At 36.5% G+C, this 20,400-nt stretch overlaps 2 protein-coding genes and 1 long non-coding RNA gene across 9 annotated transcripts in view; 2 read left to right on the top strand and 1 right to left on the bottom strand.

Annotated features, from left to right (window-relative positions):
- Positions 1 to 8,331: 8,331 nt before the first annotated feature.
- On the bottom strand, positions 8,332 to 10,209 carry LOC111375463. The gene is made up of 5 exons (XM_022998293.1): positions 10,170 to 10,209; positions 9,439 to 9,652; positions 9,260 to 9,320; positions 8,688 to 8,965; positions 8,332 to 8,593 (listed from the first exon to the last, which is right to left on the bottom strand). The coding sequence occupies exons 1-5, from the start codon at positions 10,207 to 10,209 to the stop codon at positions 8,332 to 8,334; spliced, it is 855 nt and encodes a 284-aa protein (XP_022854061.1).
- Positions 10,210 to 11,711: 1,502 nt separating this feature from the next.
- Positions 11,712 to 18,245, top strand: LOC111370639. 7 transcript variants are annotated; one of them, XR_002698466.1, is made up of 8 exons: positions 11,712 to 11,863; positions 11,991 to 13,457; positions 13,549 to 13,671; positions 13,841 to 13,935; positions 14,442 to 14,642; positions 16,409 to 17,052; positions 17,459 to 17,786; positions 18,183 to 18,245. It is a non-coding gene; the product is annotated as an uncharacterized LOC111370639 (long non-coding RNA). The 7 variants fall into 7 exon arrangements; XR_002698465.1 differs by having other exon boundaries at positions 11,978 to 13,457; XR_002698471.1 differs by having other exon boundaries at positions 11,713 to 12,062; positions 12,308 to 13,457.
- A 140-nt stretch (positions 18,246 to 18,385) lies between these two features.
- LOC111370631 (protein NDH-DEPENDENT CYCLIC ELECTRON FLOW 5-like) overlaps positions 18,386 to 20,400 on the top strand; it is a 16,364-nt gene continuing 14,349 nt past the window's right edge. Inside the window, exon 1 of the mRNA XM_022992447.1 lies at positions 18,386 to 19,986. Coding sequence (XP_022848215.1) covers positions 19,477 to 19,986 — 510 coding nt within the window. The 5' untranslated portion in view covers positions 18,386 to 19,476. The remainder of the gene's footprint in view (positions 19,987 to 20,400) is intronic.

Here is a 20,400-nt window from a genome sequence, read left to right as displayed (position 1 = left end):
GCCAAAAATGTATCTCAAGTAGAGACTAAAAATCACAAGCATAACTTTTTCGCCTGAAAGTTGATACTTGATAATACTTCGACCATATTTCACCTCTTGACTTCTTTCTTCATCCGATTGACCTCTAACACTCTTGAATCTTCATCCCCGAATTATCACTTTGCTCCATTTTAGTCTTTTTTTTACTCTTTTCTTCTAAATTTCACCATGTTCATCGGTGTTCCCTACAATTCACAAATATAACGAGATTAAGTTACAATTCTATCATTTTGCTCATTATTAAGTCATGTTTATGACCTAAATAAGTGTGCAAAAACACACTTATCAGATCACAACAAGATTTTTCGTTATAGCAGATTTTTTTGTTTGGTTGTTGGAGGAGATGCAATGTAAGGATTTGTTATATATTTTGGAAGATTCGACAATCACTTTGGATGCAACTGCAGCTTATGATTTGATAAGCAATAACTTAGGGGGAGTCAATTGTGATAAGTTGTTTGTGGTGATTCGAAAAATAACATTAGAGAATCTTCCAGTAGTTTAAGTGGAGCTAGTTGTGATCTTGTTGATCAAGTTGTTCATAGTGATTTGAGCAGGTTTGACAACTCGGATGTAATGGGAAGTGCCCGCGATGATTTGAGCAGTTTTATTGATTCGACTGGAGCTAAAAGTAAATGGGATGATTCAAGCAAATTTGGTGTGCAAGATAATTCTGCCTGTAAGCAGGGCTTGAAATTTGTTCCAGTTGCTAAGTATTACCCCTCCTTGATATTTGATTATCTCCCCCAGATTATTCTTAGCTAATAATATTGTTGTGTCCTTTTTTTCCTGTTATGTGATCACTTGATGAGATCATGTTCTTATCTTTTATTGCAAACTAATATCATTGGATTTCTTAGTGAAATTTTATGGGGAACGCTCTAGTAACGCTTAAAAAAACACCTAACGCATTGCAACGTCAAATTCAAGTTTTAAGCTTACCAAGTTTACGTTTCGTTTAACAATTATTCGACCTTACTGCGGAATTACTAATATAAGCAACAAGTCACTTATTTTTAGTCGTCTAGGTGATTAAACAATCAAGTCCAATTAATTCCTAAGGTTGAACTGCTGGTTTGTAATGTGTAAAGTAAATAAAACAGTAAAAAAATAACTCACGATATGATGACGGAGAAAACCCAACGTGGGTAAAACTCCAGGACCAAGCCAGTGACTTCCACTATTCCAATTTAGCAAGTAAAAGTTCCCAAACTCTGTACCCAATCAGACCAGCTGTTCCAGTCTCACAATCTACTGCCGTAGATGCAACTAGTCTCCCACTAGATTTTTCGATCTACCTCCTGCAATCCAATCTGCTGTCCACTACAGCCTATTGGTTCTTAGCTGATTGTATAACCAAGTAGAATTCCAAGAACCACCTGTTCTTGTCCAATTCACTGCGCTTGTCGTCCACCTCTCTCGATCCCCAATGAGAGAGTCCCTTCCTTACAAGATTAAGGAAGCACCGGTGTTTTGTCTTCAAAATCTTTGATGTTTTCCAAAACTTGGTTGTTGGATCTCAAAAGCAATATGTATATAAGTTGGCAGGACGTAATTTATATCCAATTAAAGTTGCCATCTTTTTCCAACTCTGTCTTAGTCATGTTCGACGAGTCTTCTCTGTGTTTTCCTTACTGCCGCCACTATATGTGTCCAAAGCTGTACTTGTATTGTTAATTCCAAAATCCAATTCTAGTCCAAAAGAAACCACCAGTAGTCGCCGTTTATATTTGCCTATATTGCTCCGGTTTTCCCTTTCTTTCAGCCCAAAAAGACTAGCCTCCAATCTGTGTAAATATATATATAAATCAGCAGCCTCAATTTCCTAATTCATGAATTCTTGTACCTCAATTCTTCCAAAGCCGCTGCCAACGGTGTTGTGTATATATATGATAGTAGCTCTCAATTTTTAACAATTCAAACGAACTCCAAATGGCTATCTATTGTGTTTGTATATCACCTCAATTTTGCATCAATTTTCGTGTTTGTATGTACCAGTAGCTAGCACCTTGTCTTCCTCAATTCCTGTGCACATATATGAGACAATTTCAGCCACCTTTTCTATAGTTTTTATCCTTTAATTCCTCCTACAGCCACCTTTTTTCTTGTTTGTATAATATAGTTTAGCCACCATGTTTGACTCTTGAGAAACTACCACAATTTGTATATGTATATGATATATTTCACAGCAGGCAACCTTTATGTTATTTCCTTCAGCAGCAAGCAACCCTTTTTTCTTCTATTTTCCGACTGTAGACATATACATGAATATATTTTGGCTGCCCTCTTTTCCTTTTTGTTTAGTTCATCTGCATGTCTATATAAATAGACTTTGACTTATGGGCCATAATTTTCCAAGCTCAAACCTAGCCCAACTCAAGTATACAATATTGCTCTTCACGCCTTGACTTTTAGACATGTTTAACTAAGTCATTTTTTGTTCATAGAATGCCAATTACAATTAAAAACCTAACAATCTCCTCCTTTGGCATTCTGTGACGAAACTTTACAAATTCAAGTCAAGGGATTACAATCAATTAAAAACCTAAACTACACAAAATTCGAATCACTGAGTCTTGCATTCCCTGTTGTACATGTTTCCTGAAATCTAAAAACTCACATACCCAGTGTAAAAGCACGTGATACAGGAAATATAAAAATTAAAGCATTTAATCACAATTCAAAATGCTAGTTTGAGACGTGACATTGATGCTAATCAAAACACCAATCAAAACACCAATATCACAAAACATCAAAACTCAAACAGTAATGGATATGACATAGAATGCAATGCAATGCAACGCTCCCCCTTTCTGCGAACTCTCTTAAATGTTATGCAGTAAATCATTGTATCTATGTCTCCCCCTCAATTACACTTTTCTCTCCCTCTTTTTGTCACAAATGCTGAAGGGTATCGTGTCAAGTACAATCTGAGCAATATCACATAATAACTTACAAATGCAGTTGATAGGATGCAAAGATAAAATCAATAAGTCATAGACCTTTCCACATACTCAGTTCAGATCAAAATGGAGTAAAAAATACAAGTGACTCGTGTGAAAGTGTCACTATTCCAATGAATGTGGGACTTCAAACCTTAATTTTGTGAGAAGGGACGTGTCAATCACTGCCAATAAGTATATTCTCCCACTAATGAAAATCAAACCATGTAATGTGCAGTAGGACCAATACGTATCATTTTTACTTATCTTCTCCTTACTATGAGTTTTTATATTTTTCAAATTTTCATATTATTCCAGCCCTTCATATTTTTCACATTTTTCTGACTCATTAATTTTTCATCTTAAGTGCAGGTTCTTCTCCATTAGGCGACTAAGATGACCCCGGTAGCAAGCTTTAAGCCGGTTAACACAAGTTAGTTAACCATAGGCACCAGGTTTTAAGAGACCCCGCACGCTTAATTGCTCAAGTCAAGTAGGCCCTGAAGAAGAATATTAAGATATGAGCTTTCATATAATGGGGGAATTGTTTTCGGGTTTAGGTCTACAAAAAATGGGTCAATTCATGTTCAAAGTCACCCTATTAACATGTGACAGTCATCCCAAATCTCACACACATGGTAGAGTCCCACTAACAAATTCATAGTGAGTGCAGTACAGATGGTACATGAAGACACCTATACTAAGTACTCAATGATGACCTAAACAAGCAATGGAAATAATGCTACAACTTATCCATTTTAGCTCATACACGGTCACAACATACAAGTTTCAGAATTATATATCAAGCTTTAGAAATTTCCCTTTTTATTTTTTTTTAATTTTAAGAATGCGCCACACAGTTGTGTCACTTCAATTTATTTATTTATTTATTTTTATATGATGAGATGACAAACATATGAAGAAGATAAATGCAAACAAAATGAACATGCAATGAAATGAATGCAAAAAATGGACACGAAGGTGAGCTGTACATGAATGTTTCTATAAAACTGGTCAAGGAGGTACACAAACACCAACAGCCTTCCTACGTGACTCGAACCTCAGACCATCTAAAGGTTTAGTGAACAGATCTACAAGCTGATTTTCTATAGCAATGTGTTCAAAGGATATCACATTGGACTCAACAAGTTCACGGATAAAGTGATGACAAATATCAATATGTTTAGTCCTAGAATGTTGAACAAGATTTTTGGAGATGTTGATAGCATTGGTGTTATCACAAAACACGGTCATGGTGCCCTGATTTATCCCATAATCACTCAACATTTACTTCATACAAAGCAATTAAGTACAGCAGCTACTGGCTGCAATGTATTCTGCCTCGGCTGTAGATAGAGAAACTGAGTTTTGTTTCTTACTCATCTATGACACAAAATTAGAACCAACATAGAAGCATCCACCTGAGGTACTCTTCTTATCATCTGCATTTCCAACCCAATCGGCATCGAATAGTCGGTGAGTTCAAGATTTGACTCTCTGGAATATAAGATCCCATGATTTACAATCCCATTCACATACCTAATGATACGTCTCACTGCATTAAAATGGGATTCCTTAGGATCTGCCTGAAATCTCGCACACACGCCAACACTGAAAGCTATGTCAGGTCTACTAGCTGTAAGGTAGAGTAAGCTACCTATCATACTCCTATACAATGTCTGATCAACACTTCTACCTATAGGATCATGACCTAACTTAGCATTCGTGCTCATAGGTGTCCTTGTGTGTTTTTTACTATCCAGTCCAAATCGCTTAACTAGATCTTTGGCATATTTTGACTGAGAGTAAACAACCCATAGTCAGTTTGCTTTACTTGAAGGCCAAGGAAGTAACTTAGCTCTCCAACCATGCTCATTTCAAATTCTCGTTTTATACATTTGACAAATTCATGAGCAATGGAGTCAATGGGAGAGCCAAACACAATATCATCAACATAGATATGTGCTATAGTTATGGTTTCTTCAATATGTCTAATGAATAGAGTTCCTGCCTGCACCACCTCATGAAAAACCATGATCAACGAGATGTGCAGTGAGTCTGTCATACCAAGCTCTAGGATCTTGTTTCAGACCATACAAGGCTTTATTCAATTTGTAGACATAATAGGGAAACTTAGGATCGATGAATCATTTGGGATGTTCAACATATGCCTCTTCTTGAAGTACTCCATTCAAGAAGACGCTCTTGACATCCATTTGATACAGTTTGAACTCTAAAGTACAAGCAACCGTAAAAAGGATGTGAATGGACTCAAGACGTGCAACAGGGGCAAATGTCTCATCAAAATCTATCCCTTCAACTTGGGTGTACCCGTGAGCAACTAGCCTAGCATTATTTCTTGTTATGGTGCCCTGATCATCGATCTTGTTCTTGAAAATCCACTTAGTACCTATCACATTGCAATCATCAAGCCTAGGCACTAGATACCAAACATTGTTTCGAACAAATTGATTAAGCTCATCATGCATTGCATTCACCCAACATTCATCTTTAAGAGCTTCCTCAACTTTCTTAGGCTCAATCTGGGATACGTAAATTGTATAGGTTAGGTTATTCAGAGCTCTCTTTCTTAATCTCATACCTTCATCTAGATCCCCAATGATTTTGACCTTAGGATGGTTAGATTTGACCCTAGATGATGGTTCTCTGGGAAGCTTAGTTTGTTCACTAGGTGAAGGATCCTTAACAGAAATGTCTATGCCTTTAGGGGATCGTGGAGATTTTGGAATTGATTGTTCTTTATCTTCAGTTGTGGGTCCTTGATCATCACTTAGATTATCTAAATCTACCTCATTTTCAATGCTCTCTCCCTTAGAGAAAGCATCATCAACAACAATATTTATAGACTCCATGACATTCTGAGTACGTAAGTTGTATACTCGATAGGCTCTACTGTTCCTAGAGTACCCTAGAAAAAATCCTTCATCACTTTTGGAATCAAACTTGCCTAAGTTTTCTCTGTCTCTCAAAATGTAGCACTTGCTGCCAAACACACGAAAGTATTTAACAGTAGGCTTATTGCCCTTCTAGATCTCATAAGGAATCTTATCGATTTTCGGTCTCAGGTATACTTTGTTCACTATGTGGTAAGTAGTGTTAATAGCTTCACCCCAGAAATGCATTGCTAGATCCTTGCCATGAAGCATGACTCTAGCCACTTTTTGTAGCACTCTGTTTTTCCTCTCAACAACCCCATTTTGCTGTGGAGTGATTGTGAGGAGAACTCATGCTAAATTCCCTCCTCCAAATAGAAGTTTTCAAGATTAGAGTTTTCAAACTCTTTTCTATGATCACTTCGAACCTTAGAAATGGAAAGATTTTGTTCAATTCTGAGTCTTTTACACAAGAATTTAACCAGATCACAAGTCTCGAATTTTTCTCTTAGTAGCTCAATCCAAGTGTATCGAGAGAAATCGTCTACCACAACAAGAATATAACGTTTACCTCCTAGGCTCTCAATCCTAGAAGGTCCCATTAAATCCATATGGAGAAGTTCTAAGGGTCTGTTTGTCAAGATTTTAGATGTTTGTTTATGGTTTATCCTAAGTTGTTTTCCTTGTTGACACGAGTTGCACAAAGCATTTTCATTTTGTTCAATTTTAGGTAAACCATGAACAATTTTCTTTTTGACTAATTTTGACGTGCTTTTATAGTTAATATGGCCGAGTCTTTGATGCCAAAGTTCGGACTTATCAATTTTAGCACTGCTGCACACATAGTTAGAGTTTGGGAGAACTCCATAACAGTTATCAGACGTTATAACACCTTCAAGGACAATACCACCTGAAGAGTCATAAATAATACATCTCTTTTGAACAAAACTCACTTCATAGTCTACATCACAAATTTGATTAATGCTCAACAGATTGGACTTAAGACCCTCTACATAAAGCACATTAGATATAGTAGGAAGTCCAGATATGTTGATGGTGTCGTTACCACGGATAGGGGTCGTGCCCCTGTCTCCAAAGGTAACTACACCACCATTGCAATCATCAAAGGTAGAGAATAAGGCCTTATTACCACACATGTGTTTAGAACAAGCACTATCAAGATACCACATACATTTATTTTGAGCCTTATATGCAACATGAGCTACAGAACAATTTGAATTCTCACTATACCTACCCATATCAGATTTCTTGACCCAAACTTTTCTAGAGATCGAGGTGATCCTAGTCAATTTTGTCACCATCTCAGTTAAGTGACTAACCTGATTTAAAAGGAAGTTTACTTGACTAGGGATATCCTGACTTCTATTCCTATCTGCTAGCTTATGACACTTAGGTCTTATGTGTCCTAAAGCACCACAGTGATGACAAGTGGGTATGAGCCTAGGCTCAAATGCATGTGATTGTTGGTGCTGAACTTTTGGTGTGGAAATCTTACGGGCTCTTGTGGCATTCAGTTCAGTGACACTCTTACTTTTGGATTCACGATTGATTGAAATACTAGAATAGTTGGAAGCAGGCACGAATGTGGTCTTGGATGAACTAGTCATGTTGCTATCGCTCTTCACAAATTCTAGACCTTGCCTATTCCCAGTTGGTTTGTTCATTCCTAACATATCGTCTAGTTTCTTAGTCCCACTCATAAAAGACTACAGTTGAGTATTAGATTTCTCTAACTCACAAGTTAGTGTCTTAATCTTGTCCTCTAGCTTCTCATTAACACACTTCAACTCTCTAAGGTTTTTAGATGAGACCTAAAGATCATTAGTGAGTCTCTCTTTCTCTCTCTCAAGCTCGTCTACCTTCTTAAATGGGGCCTTATTTACCTTTTTGATCTTGAGACTCTCCTTAAACAGAAGTTGGTAAGCCTCATGTATATCCGTCTCATCCTCAGTATCTTCACTAGACTTCTCACTCTCTACATCCTCTTCAACCTTCCCACTGTCCTTATCTGACTCACTCTTAACTGTAGACACAAAAACCATATAACCCTTTTCATCTTCACTGTTGGAGAAATCACTTTTATCACTTGAGCTTGAATCATCATCAGTCAATGACACAGCTAATGCCTTACTCCTTCCCTTTTTCAGATTTTTCTTAAAGTTAGGACATTCATTCCTATAGTGCCCAAATCCCTGACACTCATGGCACCTAACAACTTGAGATTTCTTACTAGAATTCCTAGCAGTTGGTTTATCAAACTTCTCTTTTTGAAATTTACTAGGGGCTCCTCTCTTTTTGTCTTGGGGCCATCTCTTGCCCTTTAAAGCTTTCTGAAATTTCTTTACGAAATAAGCTATTTCCTTATCTCTAAGGGTTTCTATGTCAGATGCCTCAGACTCTTCTTCTCTGACCATGTTCAGTACTATGGACTTGATTTACTTAGGTTGTGAGATGGTGAGTTCATAGGTTTGAAGGGATCCTACAAGTTCTTCTATCTTAATCATGTCCAGATCCATACTCTCTTCAATCATTGTAACCTTAGGTCTAAATCTCTCAGGCAAAGACCTAAGAACCTTTCTCACAATTTTTGACTCGAAAATCTTTTCACCTAGGTTGAAACTAGAGTTTACAATGTCATTCAATTTTGCATAAAACTCATCACATGATTCATCATCTTTCATCCTGATTTCTTCAAACCTAGAGGTTAGCATTTACAATTTTGAATTTTTTACAGTTTTAGTTCCCTCATGTGTAGTCTCTAGAATGTCGCATACCTCTTTAGCAGTTACACATTGATACTCTCATAAATTCTTCAGGAGACACGGTCATAAACAAGGCATGAAGTCCTTTGCTATTCCAATTGCAATCAGTTAATTTTTCCTTAGTCCAAAGTGAAATATCAATTAGATTGACAACACCTGACACAGTTGTAGAAGGAGGTTTTCGACCATTTTGTACACTCACCCAAACACGTTCGTCTAAGGATTTAAGAAAAGCACGCATCCTAACCTTCCAGTAGGCATAGTTGCTTTCGTCAAAATACGGAGGCACGAACAGTGATTGACTCATCTAGACAACAATGAGTCAGGACTCGAGTTTTAGCTCTGATACCACTTGAAAATTTATGGGTAACGCTTAAAAAAACACCTAACGCGTTGCAACGTCAAATTCAAGTTTTAAGCTTACTAAGTTTACGTTCCAATTAACAATTATTTGGTCTTACTGCAGAATTACTAATATAAGCAACAAGTCACTTATTATTAGTCGTCTAGATGGTTAAACAATCAAGTCCAATTAATTCCTAAGGTTGAACTGTCTCTTTGTAATGCGTAAAGTAAATAAAACAGTAAAAACACAACTTACGATATGATGACGGAGAAACCCCAATGTGGGTAAAACTTCGGGACCAAGCCAGTGACTTCCACTATTCCAATTTAGCAAGTACAAGTTCCCAAACTCCATACCCAATCAGACCAGTTGTTCCAGTCTCACGATCTACTGTCGTAGATGCAACTAGTCTCCTACTAGATTTTTCTATCTACCTCCTGCAATCCAATCTGCTGTCCACTACAGCCTCCTGGTTCTTAGCTGATTGTATAACCAAGTGGAATATCAAGAACCACCTGTTCTTGTCCAATTCATTGCGCTTGTCGTCCACCTCTCTCGATCCCCAATGAGAGAGTCCGTTCCTTACAAGATTAAGGAAGCACCGGTGTTTTGTCTTCAAGACCTTTGATGTTTTCCAAAACTTGGTTGCTGGATCTCAAAAGCAATATGTATATAAGTTGACAGGATGTAATTTATATCCAATTAGAGTTGCCATCTTTTTCCAATTCTGTCCCAGTCATGTTTGACGAGTCTTCTCCGTGTTTTCCTTACTGCCGCCACTATTCTGCTTTCTAAAATTCTTCTTGCCGTCCCTTATATGTGTCCAAAGCTGCACTTGTATTGTTAATTCTAAAATCCAATTCTAATCCAAAAGCAACCACCAGTAGTCGCCGTTTATATTTGCATGTATTGCTCCGGTTTCCCCTTTCTTTCAGTCCAAAAAGACCAGCCTCCAATCTGTGTAAATATATATATAATTCAGCAGCCTCAATTTCCTAATTCATGAATTCTTGTGCCTCAATTCTTCCAAAGCCGCCGCCAACAGTGTTGTGTATATATATGATAGCAGTTCTCAATTTTTAACTATTCAAACGAACTCCAAGTGGCTATCTCTTGTGTTTGTATATTACCTCAAATTTGCCTCAATTTTCGTGTTTGTATGTACTAGTAGCCAGCACCTTGTCTTCCTCAATTCCTGTGTACATATATGAGACAATTTCAGCCACCTTTTCTATAGTTTTTATCTTTTAATTCCTCATACAGTCGCCTTTTTTCTTGTTTGTATAATATAGTTTAGCCACCATGTTTGACTCTTGAAAAACTAGCATAATTTGTATATGTATATGATATATTTCACAGCAGGCAGCCTTTATGTTATTTTCTTCAGCAGCAAGCAACCCTTTTTTCTTCTATTTTTCGGCTGTAGACGTATACATGAATATATTGGGGCCGCCCCTCTTTTCCTTTTTTTTAGTTCATCTACGTGTCTATATAAATAGATTTTAACTTATGAGCCATAATTTTCCAAGCTCAAACCCTAGCCCAACTCAAGTATATAATATTGCACTTCACGCCTTGACTTTTAGACATGTTTAATTAAGTCCTTTTTTGTTCATAGAATGCCAATTATAATTAAAAACCTAACATTTAGATTAGTCGGGTGATCGAGGTAGGACTCAATCTTCTACTAAAAATGGGTAACATTGAACTTCTATCAAGATCAGTGTTCGAAAAAGCAAAGTTGAGACATATTGCCTCTATGAGGTGAGGCATAAGCCTCAATATAAAAAGATAAAATAATACAAAAAGTCATAAGAATATAGAACTATACTCATAGTTTTATCTAAAACATAAAACATCTAAAAAGCCTTCATTGATTTCAACAGAATTAAAATTCTAGATTGCAACTAAAAACATGTGTGAAATTGTGTTTGAAGAAGCAACTATGCCCCTATTTGGGTTCATTCTTCAAAAAATATATTTTTTCAACCATACATTCTCTCATAAAATAATATTATATGTAAATAAAAAAAATCCTTAATTTTAACGACACATTCTCCAAAAAATCACTATTTCAAAATACATTTTTTTCAAAAATTTTGATTTTAATGGAGCTGAAACAGGAGTTGTATATTAATTAACAGGAGTTGTATATTAATTAAGTAGCAATCACAAAATAATAGCACTAATCTCAGACTAAAATTAAAAGTGCCAAAGCAATGAGACATCTAACCAATTATATAGTTTTTTTTTTTTTTTTTTTGCCCCCAGGGCATATCCGAGTTGGTGGATCAATCACCTTTGGCGCGCTCGCAACCTCAGCGTGAAGAGTTCGATTCCTGGTGGGAACCTTTGATCCAATAAAGGGGCAATTTATTGGTGGATTAATCACTATGGAGGAAAGCTCTCTTGAGGCCAGGAGTTTAGACCGGGTGAGAACCTGTGATCCAACAAGGGCACAACCTGCGGTTTACTTCCGCTAGTCGTTGAGGGGCCGGTGGCTAGGGGTCCAGGATTTAGTCTGGGGAAATTGGGACACCTAGTTATCAAAATAAATAAATAAATAAATAAAACTATATAGTTTTTTTTTTTTTTTTTTTTTTTGATTTTTAAAAAAAAAAAAAACCAAATAAAAAAAAAAATAAAACTATATAGTTTTTTTTTTTTTTTTTGCTTCGACTTTAAAAGAAAAGAAAATCCAGATAAAATAAAATAAAACGCAGAGGTAACAAAAGCGTTTGTTGCTTTATTTCGTTTTGCCCGGCTGTAATTATGTTTGCAGATCGTCCTTTAATATGTATGTTTTGTGAGAATCCTTGTCAATCAAAATTACTGCGTTTGGCTCTCCGTTCTCACATGGTACTGATTATTAATTTCTACCTGCCTATCAGTCAATTAAATCAGGGATCGTGTACTGTTGTCTCCTTACAGGTTCATTGAAAGTGCTTCAATAATATGATTGGAATATCAAAGCTTTGTTTTGCAGGCTGATGGTACTAAAAGTCAGCTCGAAATTTGAACTGCGACGGTTCGTCGCACTGCTGGCTCTGTTGCCCTTGTAAGCATAGATTAACTTCACTAAAGTGCGTAAGATTTATACATATGCTTGATGATCTTGTTTCATGTGAGAAGAGTCAAAGCTCAGTCAACCAAACCCAGATGAACTCGAATATATTCATTCGATTTCGGTGAAGGAAATAGGCGGGATTAGTGTATAAACATATAAGTTTGACGATTCATTAGTTGTTTTAATCTCTCAAATGTATAGCTTATGCCAGTATTGATATTCTCAAAATTTTATAGGTAATGGCCGTAAAAAATGACCAAGTGGAAATCCTGTTTCCACTATTGTTCTCGCAGAACACCGACAGTATATTGGACGATCTTGAAAGTGGATAAGATTTATACATGTGCCTGATGATCTTGTTTCATGTGAGAATGGTTAAAGCTCAATCAACCAAACCCAGATGACCTTGGATATATTGATTCGATTTTGATGAAGGAAATAGACGGGATTAGGGTATAAACACATTAGTTTGACGATTCATTAGTTGTTTTAATCTCTCAAATGTATAGCTTATGCCATTGTTGATATTCTCGAAATTTTATAGGGAACAATCATAAAAAATGACCAAGGTGGGAATCCTGTTTCCACTATTGTTCTACGAGGAAGCACCGACAGTATATTTGACGATCTTGAAAGTGCATAAGATTTATACATGTGCCTAATGATCTTGTTTCATGTGAGAACAGTTAAAGCTCAGTTAACTAATCCTAGATGACCTTGGATATATTGATTCGATTTCGATGAAGGAAATAGACGGGATTAGGATATAAACACATTAGTTTGAAGATTCATTAGTTGTTTTAATCTCTCAAATGTATAGCTTATGCCATTGTTGATATTCTCGAAATTTTATAGGCAACAATCATAAAAAATGACCAAGGTGGGAATCCTGTTTCCAGTATTGTTCAACGAGGAAGCACTGACAGCATATTTGACGATCTTGAAAGTGCATAAGATTTATACATGTGCCTGATGATCTTGTTTCATGTGAGAACAGTTAAAACTCAGTTAACCAATCCTAGATGACCTTGGATATATTGATTCGATTTCGATGAAGGAAATAGACGGGATTAGGGTATAAACACATTAGTTTGACGATTCATTAGTTGTTTTAATCTCTCAAATGTATAGCTTATGCCATTGTTGATATTCTCGAAATTTTATAGGTAACGGTCATAAAAAATGACCAAGGTGGGAATCCTGTTTCCACTATTGTTCTACGAGGAAGCACCAACAGTAAATTTGACGATCTTGAAAGTGCATAAGATTTATACATGTGCCTGATAATCTTGTTTCATGTGAGAACAGTTAAAGCTCAGTTAACCAATCCCAGATGACCTTGGATATATTGATTCGATTTTGGTGAAGGAGATAGGCGGGATTAGGGTATAAACATAAAAGTTTGACGATTCATTAGTTGTCTCAATCTCTCAAATGTATAGCTTATGCCATTATTGATATTCTCAAAATTTTATAGGTAACGGTCGTAAAAAATGACCAAGGTGGAAATCCTATTTTCACTATTGTTATGCGAGGAAACACCGACAGTGTATTGGATGATCTTGAAAGAGCAGTTGATGATGGGGTGAACACATACAAGGTATAATCTGTATCGTATTTCCTAATGGTTGTTTATTTATTATTATTGGTTTAAATAACCCAAAAACAGGTGAGTATTTATTGTTTCATTATCCCGTGTTGAAATTTTGCTCAAATTCCCTGATCAAGAAAAGGATTTTAGCTGAATTCATTACACTGTTTTTGTCTAGGCTATGTGCAGGGGCAGTCGGATAATACTTGGAGCTGCAACTACTGAAATTGAATTAGCCAGAAGGCTCAAGGAATTTTCTTTCAAAGAAACTTGGTACTATTTTGTTTCCACCTACTTGAATTCACTAATGCTCTTTTCTTTGAGGTCTCAATTTTGGTTATTTTATTTACTACGATAAATGGTTGTATCTCTCAGACGACGTGTTTAGAAAATAGTTCTAGGTCGAGACTAAATCTTTGACTCGTACAGCATTTTGAATTTGATAAAGCAAAACATTGTATTTCTAGCGTAAATTTCTTCTATCCAATGTCGTGAAGCAGTGTGAATTGCTTGCTTAATGATATGGTGGTACTCATCCTTGTGTCTCTGTCATATGGCCCAATTAAGACTCCTTTTGGCATATCACACATAAGCGGTTGGTGGCCACTTGTACCAATCATAGTCCCCTTCAGTGTTTTGTGATTTTTCCATTTTCTGGATTTGCAGAACCTCTAATTTCAATCATTTAATGCATGATTGGTGACTTTCTAACAAATGTGGTTGGTTGAATCATATCTGCTTTATCACATAAAATCTTATATCATTTCATCGTTTTGCAGACTAGATCAGTACGTAATTGCTAAATTTGGTGAAAGTTTTGAAATGGTGCCCAGAATCTTGGCCGAGAATGCTGGGAATGGAGATCATATCATCTTTATATGCTGAAAATGCACCTGGAAACACCAAAGTGGGTATTGATTTAAAGGAAGGTGTCTGCAAGGATGTGTCTACAATGAATATATGGATCTCTACATAACCATGTAAGTTGGTTTTGTATGTGGATTATAATTTGGACTTTGAAATGCATATGGTTGAAATGACATGCGTTACCAGCGCCTGATTGATAATGTAAGTGAATTGATATAATTTATATGTTTGCAGATTGATAGTAGCACAGTCTATTTCTGTTAGGAGTTAAATAATCAAATGTTCAAATATATCAAGCAAGTTGAGTTGTTCTTATCTTTCAGTAGTTGATGGTTGACCCATATTCATATTTTGCATATTTGTCAGATATTTTGCTCTCAAGTATGCAGCTGATGTGGCTTGTACTGTGCTACGAGTAGACCAGGCTTTTTGCCATGAAATTTCACAATATTTTTTTGACACATGCCAAAGTGCTGGAAAGGAAATAATATCTTTTACATATCTACCCAGTTTATCAACTTCAAAAGTGTCGTTTTTTTTTTTAAATAAGAGAAGAATTCTTAAAAGTAAATCCAATTCTCTTATTTCGATCAAGAGAAGTAGAAGTATATGAATCGAGTTTATCAATTGTTAGAGAATTTTTTCTCGAAGAAATCATGAATCTTCTAGGATATTATTAAGGATCTCATCGAAAACTTACAACAGCTTGCCAAGCAAAGGCTAAGACCTTTCATTCCTATGGTCGATGATAATATAGGACCTCTTTACCATTCTGTATAAATGGGCTATTCTATTTGTACGGATATGGTAGAGGAGCACATTCAATTCTAATATCAGTTATTAATGCTTTCTCTTTTCTTAATAACGTTGGTACATATTTTAATTTGTTCACTTGCGCACAAATTTTCCTTTCATAAAACCTATCAGTTTATCATGGAAGAGGCAATGCTTTCTCTGCATATCATGAATGTGCTGCCCGTATAATGTTTGAGTGAGAAATTTGGGTGCTGAAATTACAATTATTTGGCGTATCATCACATCTTAAGCGAGATCAATTAAACATAGTTTTTGCTGACCTTCCATCAACCAAAAAGGTGTAGAGAAGAGAATGGGAGGAAGTTTATATTACCTTAATCTATATACTTGACAAATTTAGGCAATTACGATTGTATAAAGAGAAATGCTAAAATTGGCCAGTTATTTGGGAACTGCCAATGTGTATATTTTGTATCTCCACCTGCCGCTGTGCAAACTATTCGTTTTCTAGACGAGGCATTGTCAAATTAGATGAGATTGAATACCCCCTTCCCAAGGAAACAGAGATATTTTGAATGTCGTTTTTCATCTGCTACGAACTTCCAAAGAGTTAATGTTTCCTCACTTTTCAGGCATGGGCCTCCTTTTGTTTCCTGCCGATGATTCTTGAAGTAACCTACTAATTCTTTGAACTTGTCTGTAAAGGTTTTAGGAGGTCTGGATATAGTTTTGTAACACTTGGTCACTCATTTTGCAAGAATATACTGTATATATTGTCAGATTTACTCTGAATTAATCCAAACAAAAAGTACAGAAAGTAGCAAGAATTTCATCACACTAGCTACCAGCCTACCCAAACACACACAACAACCCAAAACAACCAACCAATTCAACTGGGGGAAAATTAAAATGAAGAATGCATCACTTGTGCTAAGAATGTGACTGTAGTCCCAATGATTCAAGTATGCATAATCCTTATCATCACGTTCAAGTTTTTTGCGTCCGGAATGATATTTTTCTCACCTACCTTCTCCTTTCCGAGATTTTTCTTTTTAACATTGGCCTGTTAAATCCTTTTTTATTCTAGTCATTTCTCACTAATGTGTTTTTGTTGCTGTGGCAGATTATAATGGCAAAACCAGCTGGTGGTTGGAGGAGAGACCCACCGGCAGGGATGGATGAGGTTCCAAGTCTCTGGTGGCAACATCTTGGCTTGAGATCTTGCATATGCAGCATCCTTGGGCTGATGGGAGTCAAGGACCTCTAATGCCAATGCCATTTATAATTTTTTGTACTTTATTCTTTTCCTGATTCTGTCCTTGATGCCGTTTCATGTGGTGGAGGAATTTTTTTTTTTTTTTTTTTTTTTTTTTTTTTTTTTTTTTGTTAAATCTGAAGTAAATGTTGGTTGTATATGCTGCTTACAGCTGTAGTCCTTCAGTATTTTTTATCTTAGCTTAATTTTATCTCCATGGGGTTTCTTTTTCAGAAATCAGAGAATACTTTACACCTCGGATGTTCTTTGACTCGGGTACAATCCTGTGATTGGCTGTCAGTCTCCTCCCGAGTATCTCCCATTGTTATATCTTCATTGAGAGATGCATATTCTTGTTTATTGAAAATTAAAAATTATGTTGGTTAATTGGTTCATTGGAAATTATGTTTGTTTTTGCTTCAGAATTTGTCCGAGAAGCCAAGGTTATTTTTCATTCCATGATTAGCTTAAATTTAATGCAGGAAGCAGGTCTATTTGAACTGCTATTCTTGGTGGGTGCTCCCCCCCCCCCCCCCCCCCCCCCCTTCAATATCTGGATTGGTTTTCCCTCAAGAAATTTTTTTAGGATATCTGTTGTAGTGCATACAGAAAAAGAGAGTAGATAGGAAAATCATTTCATGTGTATATTGGAAATGTTATTAATTTCAATAATTAGATTTCAGCGAGTAATTTCAGAATGTTTAATAGTTTAAACTATAATACGGACAATATAGAGAATATAAACTAAAAATAGTAGGGAAAACTAGCCAGTAATTTGGAATCAAGTATAGTGTGGAGTGGGAGGATCAAATAGCAATGGATTTATTCCACTAGTTAGACTTTATCTTTTCATGGCTTCTCTTGTATCCTTCTCTCTCCCTAAAGCTTTTGTAACTAGATCTTCGTCATCTGTCTCAGAAACAGACACGGACACCTCTTTTCCTGAGACTCTTGACTAGAAGTTGGGACGGAAAGGTATTAAATTCTTAGAATCAGGCGATGTTCCTACAGTTTAGCTGACAGTTAGAAATGGAAGCTCACTGAAACTTCAGATACCCAATGGCCATGTTAAGGAGGTTCTCTATACTCTTCCTGCCAAGGAACGGGGGCAGGTTATACCAACACTAAAGGTGGCATTGGTTTGGTCATCAATGAGGTGTCTGGACCAAATTCCAAAAGTTCTGCTCTCAAGACTTCTGAATGGACAGTAAAAGATGTTGATTCAGATTCAATTGATGCTTTCCAGGTACTGTTTCATTCTACTCTTTCTTCTGTGACTGGAAACTGTCTGTCTTAATTATCTAATACTCATCTTTGGGCAGGCAATTTTTTTCATATGATTCTAATTTTTATCATTGGGAAATCAATTTCAGTTGTTACGGTTACAAAGTGAATAATATTTCCTCGAATCTTTGGAATACGTTTTATTACAATTTGCATCTTTATTGCCTTTTTCCTGGGAATCGGATCTTCCACTACCTGTTTACTCAGACTGTTCGTTTTCCTCTGATGCTTTCAATAATTCATAAGTCAGTTCTTATCCGATCATATAATTTTCTGTGGTGATTAAGAAATCAACTGTTGTAATTGGAGATTATATATAGAGATTGAATGGGTAAGATCAATTTTCATATCATGGCAGGTTGAATTGAGCTGCAGCAGCGGAACTGTTGAAATAAGCTATGTAGTGTCACTATATCCGTTAAGCTAGGGGGGGGGGGGGGGGGGTTTTGGGGGGAAGGGGCAATTGACCCCCTAGATTTTGGGGAAAAAAAATTATTGCTTAGCTTTTTTTTTTTTTCTTTTTTTTTTCCTTAGTTTTTTTTATTAGAAGATATCCTGTAAATTTTATTTTTGCCCCCCTAAGCCAAGTCGTCTGGGTCCGCCCCTGGCAACAGCAGTTATTGTGAAGAATAATGGCACAAGGCTATCAACCTCAACACTGCTTTACTGAGTTATTTCAAGTCGAAGAAAAGAAGCAATACAGGAGTCCAAGGATTGTAAGGCTACTCTTACTGTACACACCCGCATTTGACCTCAGCTTCTGAAACCATGTTTCCATCTGAAGCTATGAAATCTGAAGATCCTCGTTTGTTCTCTTTCGGCTGGGAGCAATTGAAGCATAAGCTTAGCAGAATCTATGCTGCCCCACCAGCGGAAAGATCAAAGCCAATTCATGCAAGTGCACCTTCCAAAAATGAAACCATCTATCAGGAGCGTGAGCTCTTCTTCAGGTTAATAAGGATGGGTTTTGACGAAATATATTTGTCTAGCCCAGGTTCATGATCGGACAATTATGGAAGGACTATTTTATCTGCACTGGCCCTGCTTCAATGTTGGTTCCTGTGACTGTCAACCCGGGTGAGGAGTGGTGAGGGGAACAAGTTATAGAGCATGATAATTTGCAATCACATCATCTAAAATATTAATTAATGTTAAACTTGTGCTCTTGCGAGTTTACTACTGTATAAATATGAGTCTGAGTTGTAGAAAAGGAAGAAGTACATTAAAATATATAATTTAGGTTAACATTTTTCTTTCCTTGAGTTTTCCTTTAAATATTCTTAAGAACTCATTTTGAATGTTTAATGTTGAGTTATTTCGATCCAGCGAGAGAAAAGGCTGATCAATGTGTATTGCTGTAGCTTAATTTCCCATTCCCTGCCTTATAGCGTGGGATAAGTTCTTTCAAGGAGGAGGAAGAGAGAGACTAATTCAAATGTCCCTACAACTTGCGAAGCTAGAGGACAACAATAGAGATAAATATACTCCAAAATATCTTTGAAGTTTGAATCAGAACCAACCAATTGAAATATTATCTAGTAGAGTTGTGCAGTGAAGATAAAGGACATATCCAGTTCCCTCGATTTTGTCCATTTATAGAATCAACGGGTGCTGGACAGGACTGGTAAAAGAGTAATTCACAGTGGAAGCGGATGATGAGCATTATCTACACTTCTTTCCCCTTTCCAACATCCATCTCTCTTTCTACCATAAAACTGGTAACCAAAGACATTTCTTTACGCCCTTATATTCTCTTGGCTAGAAGGCAGAAATTCAGTAGAAAAAGAGATTTAGCATTGCAAACAGTTGCTTCATTCTCATTTCCACCAATAGATGTGGATTGCTTGGCAAGTGAATTTTGTATTGACGGAGTCACTTTTTCGGGTATTAGCGATAGTTGTGTCATTAGGATGGCGCTCGAAAATGGAAGCATGGCCAATGTGATGCTGCCAAGTGGTTTAATCACTTCATTCAAGGTTCCAATGTGGCACGGAGGCACAATGGAGTTGCTGCACACAACAGTCTCAGAGGGGGAGAATAGCGGTGCTGTCATTCGAGGAGGAATATCACTAGCCTTCAACTGCCAGAACGATAGAGGTTCATGGTCTCCAAATATTTGGGCCCTTCATCAAGTTAAAGGAACTCCTCAAGAATCAATTCAGGTTTGTTAACTTGCTTTTTTAGCAAAATTTTAAATATAGTAGGAGAGCCAATAGATGCATTTGATGTAGATCAAAGTGGATATGTTGAACCATGAAATGCCTTTGTGAATTCAAATGTTAGGGTAATGTTTTCTATTGAAATATCACATGATTTTTCGACAAAAACGCTACATAATAACGATGTAAACTATTACATAAGTGAAAAGCCCAAAATATCAAAACATGCGTTAATGTGGCATTTCGTCGAACACTTGGTGTGCAATGTGAAATTCTTCCTATTTCTCCTAAAACACCACCATGAATTTACCCCCAATTCACAACACCATGTCAAACTACCTTATTCCTTCTAACTAATGCCAACACAATGAATGATAACCGGAAAATGAGGCTCAAAATTAGGGATTAGAGAAACAT

The sequence above is a fragment of the Olea europaea genome, chromosome 2, assembly GCF_002742605.1.
Source record: "Olea europaea var. sylvestris chromosome 2, O_europaea_v1, whole genome shotgun sequence".
Lineage (NCBI taxonomy): Eukaryota > Viridiplantae > Streptophyta > Magnoliopsida > Lamiales > Oleaceae > Olea > Olea europaea.
Note: the sequence above shows the minus strand (reverse complement) of the source record. Positions and strands in the feature narration are given on the sequence as shown.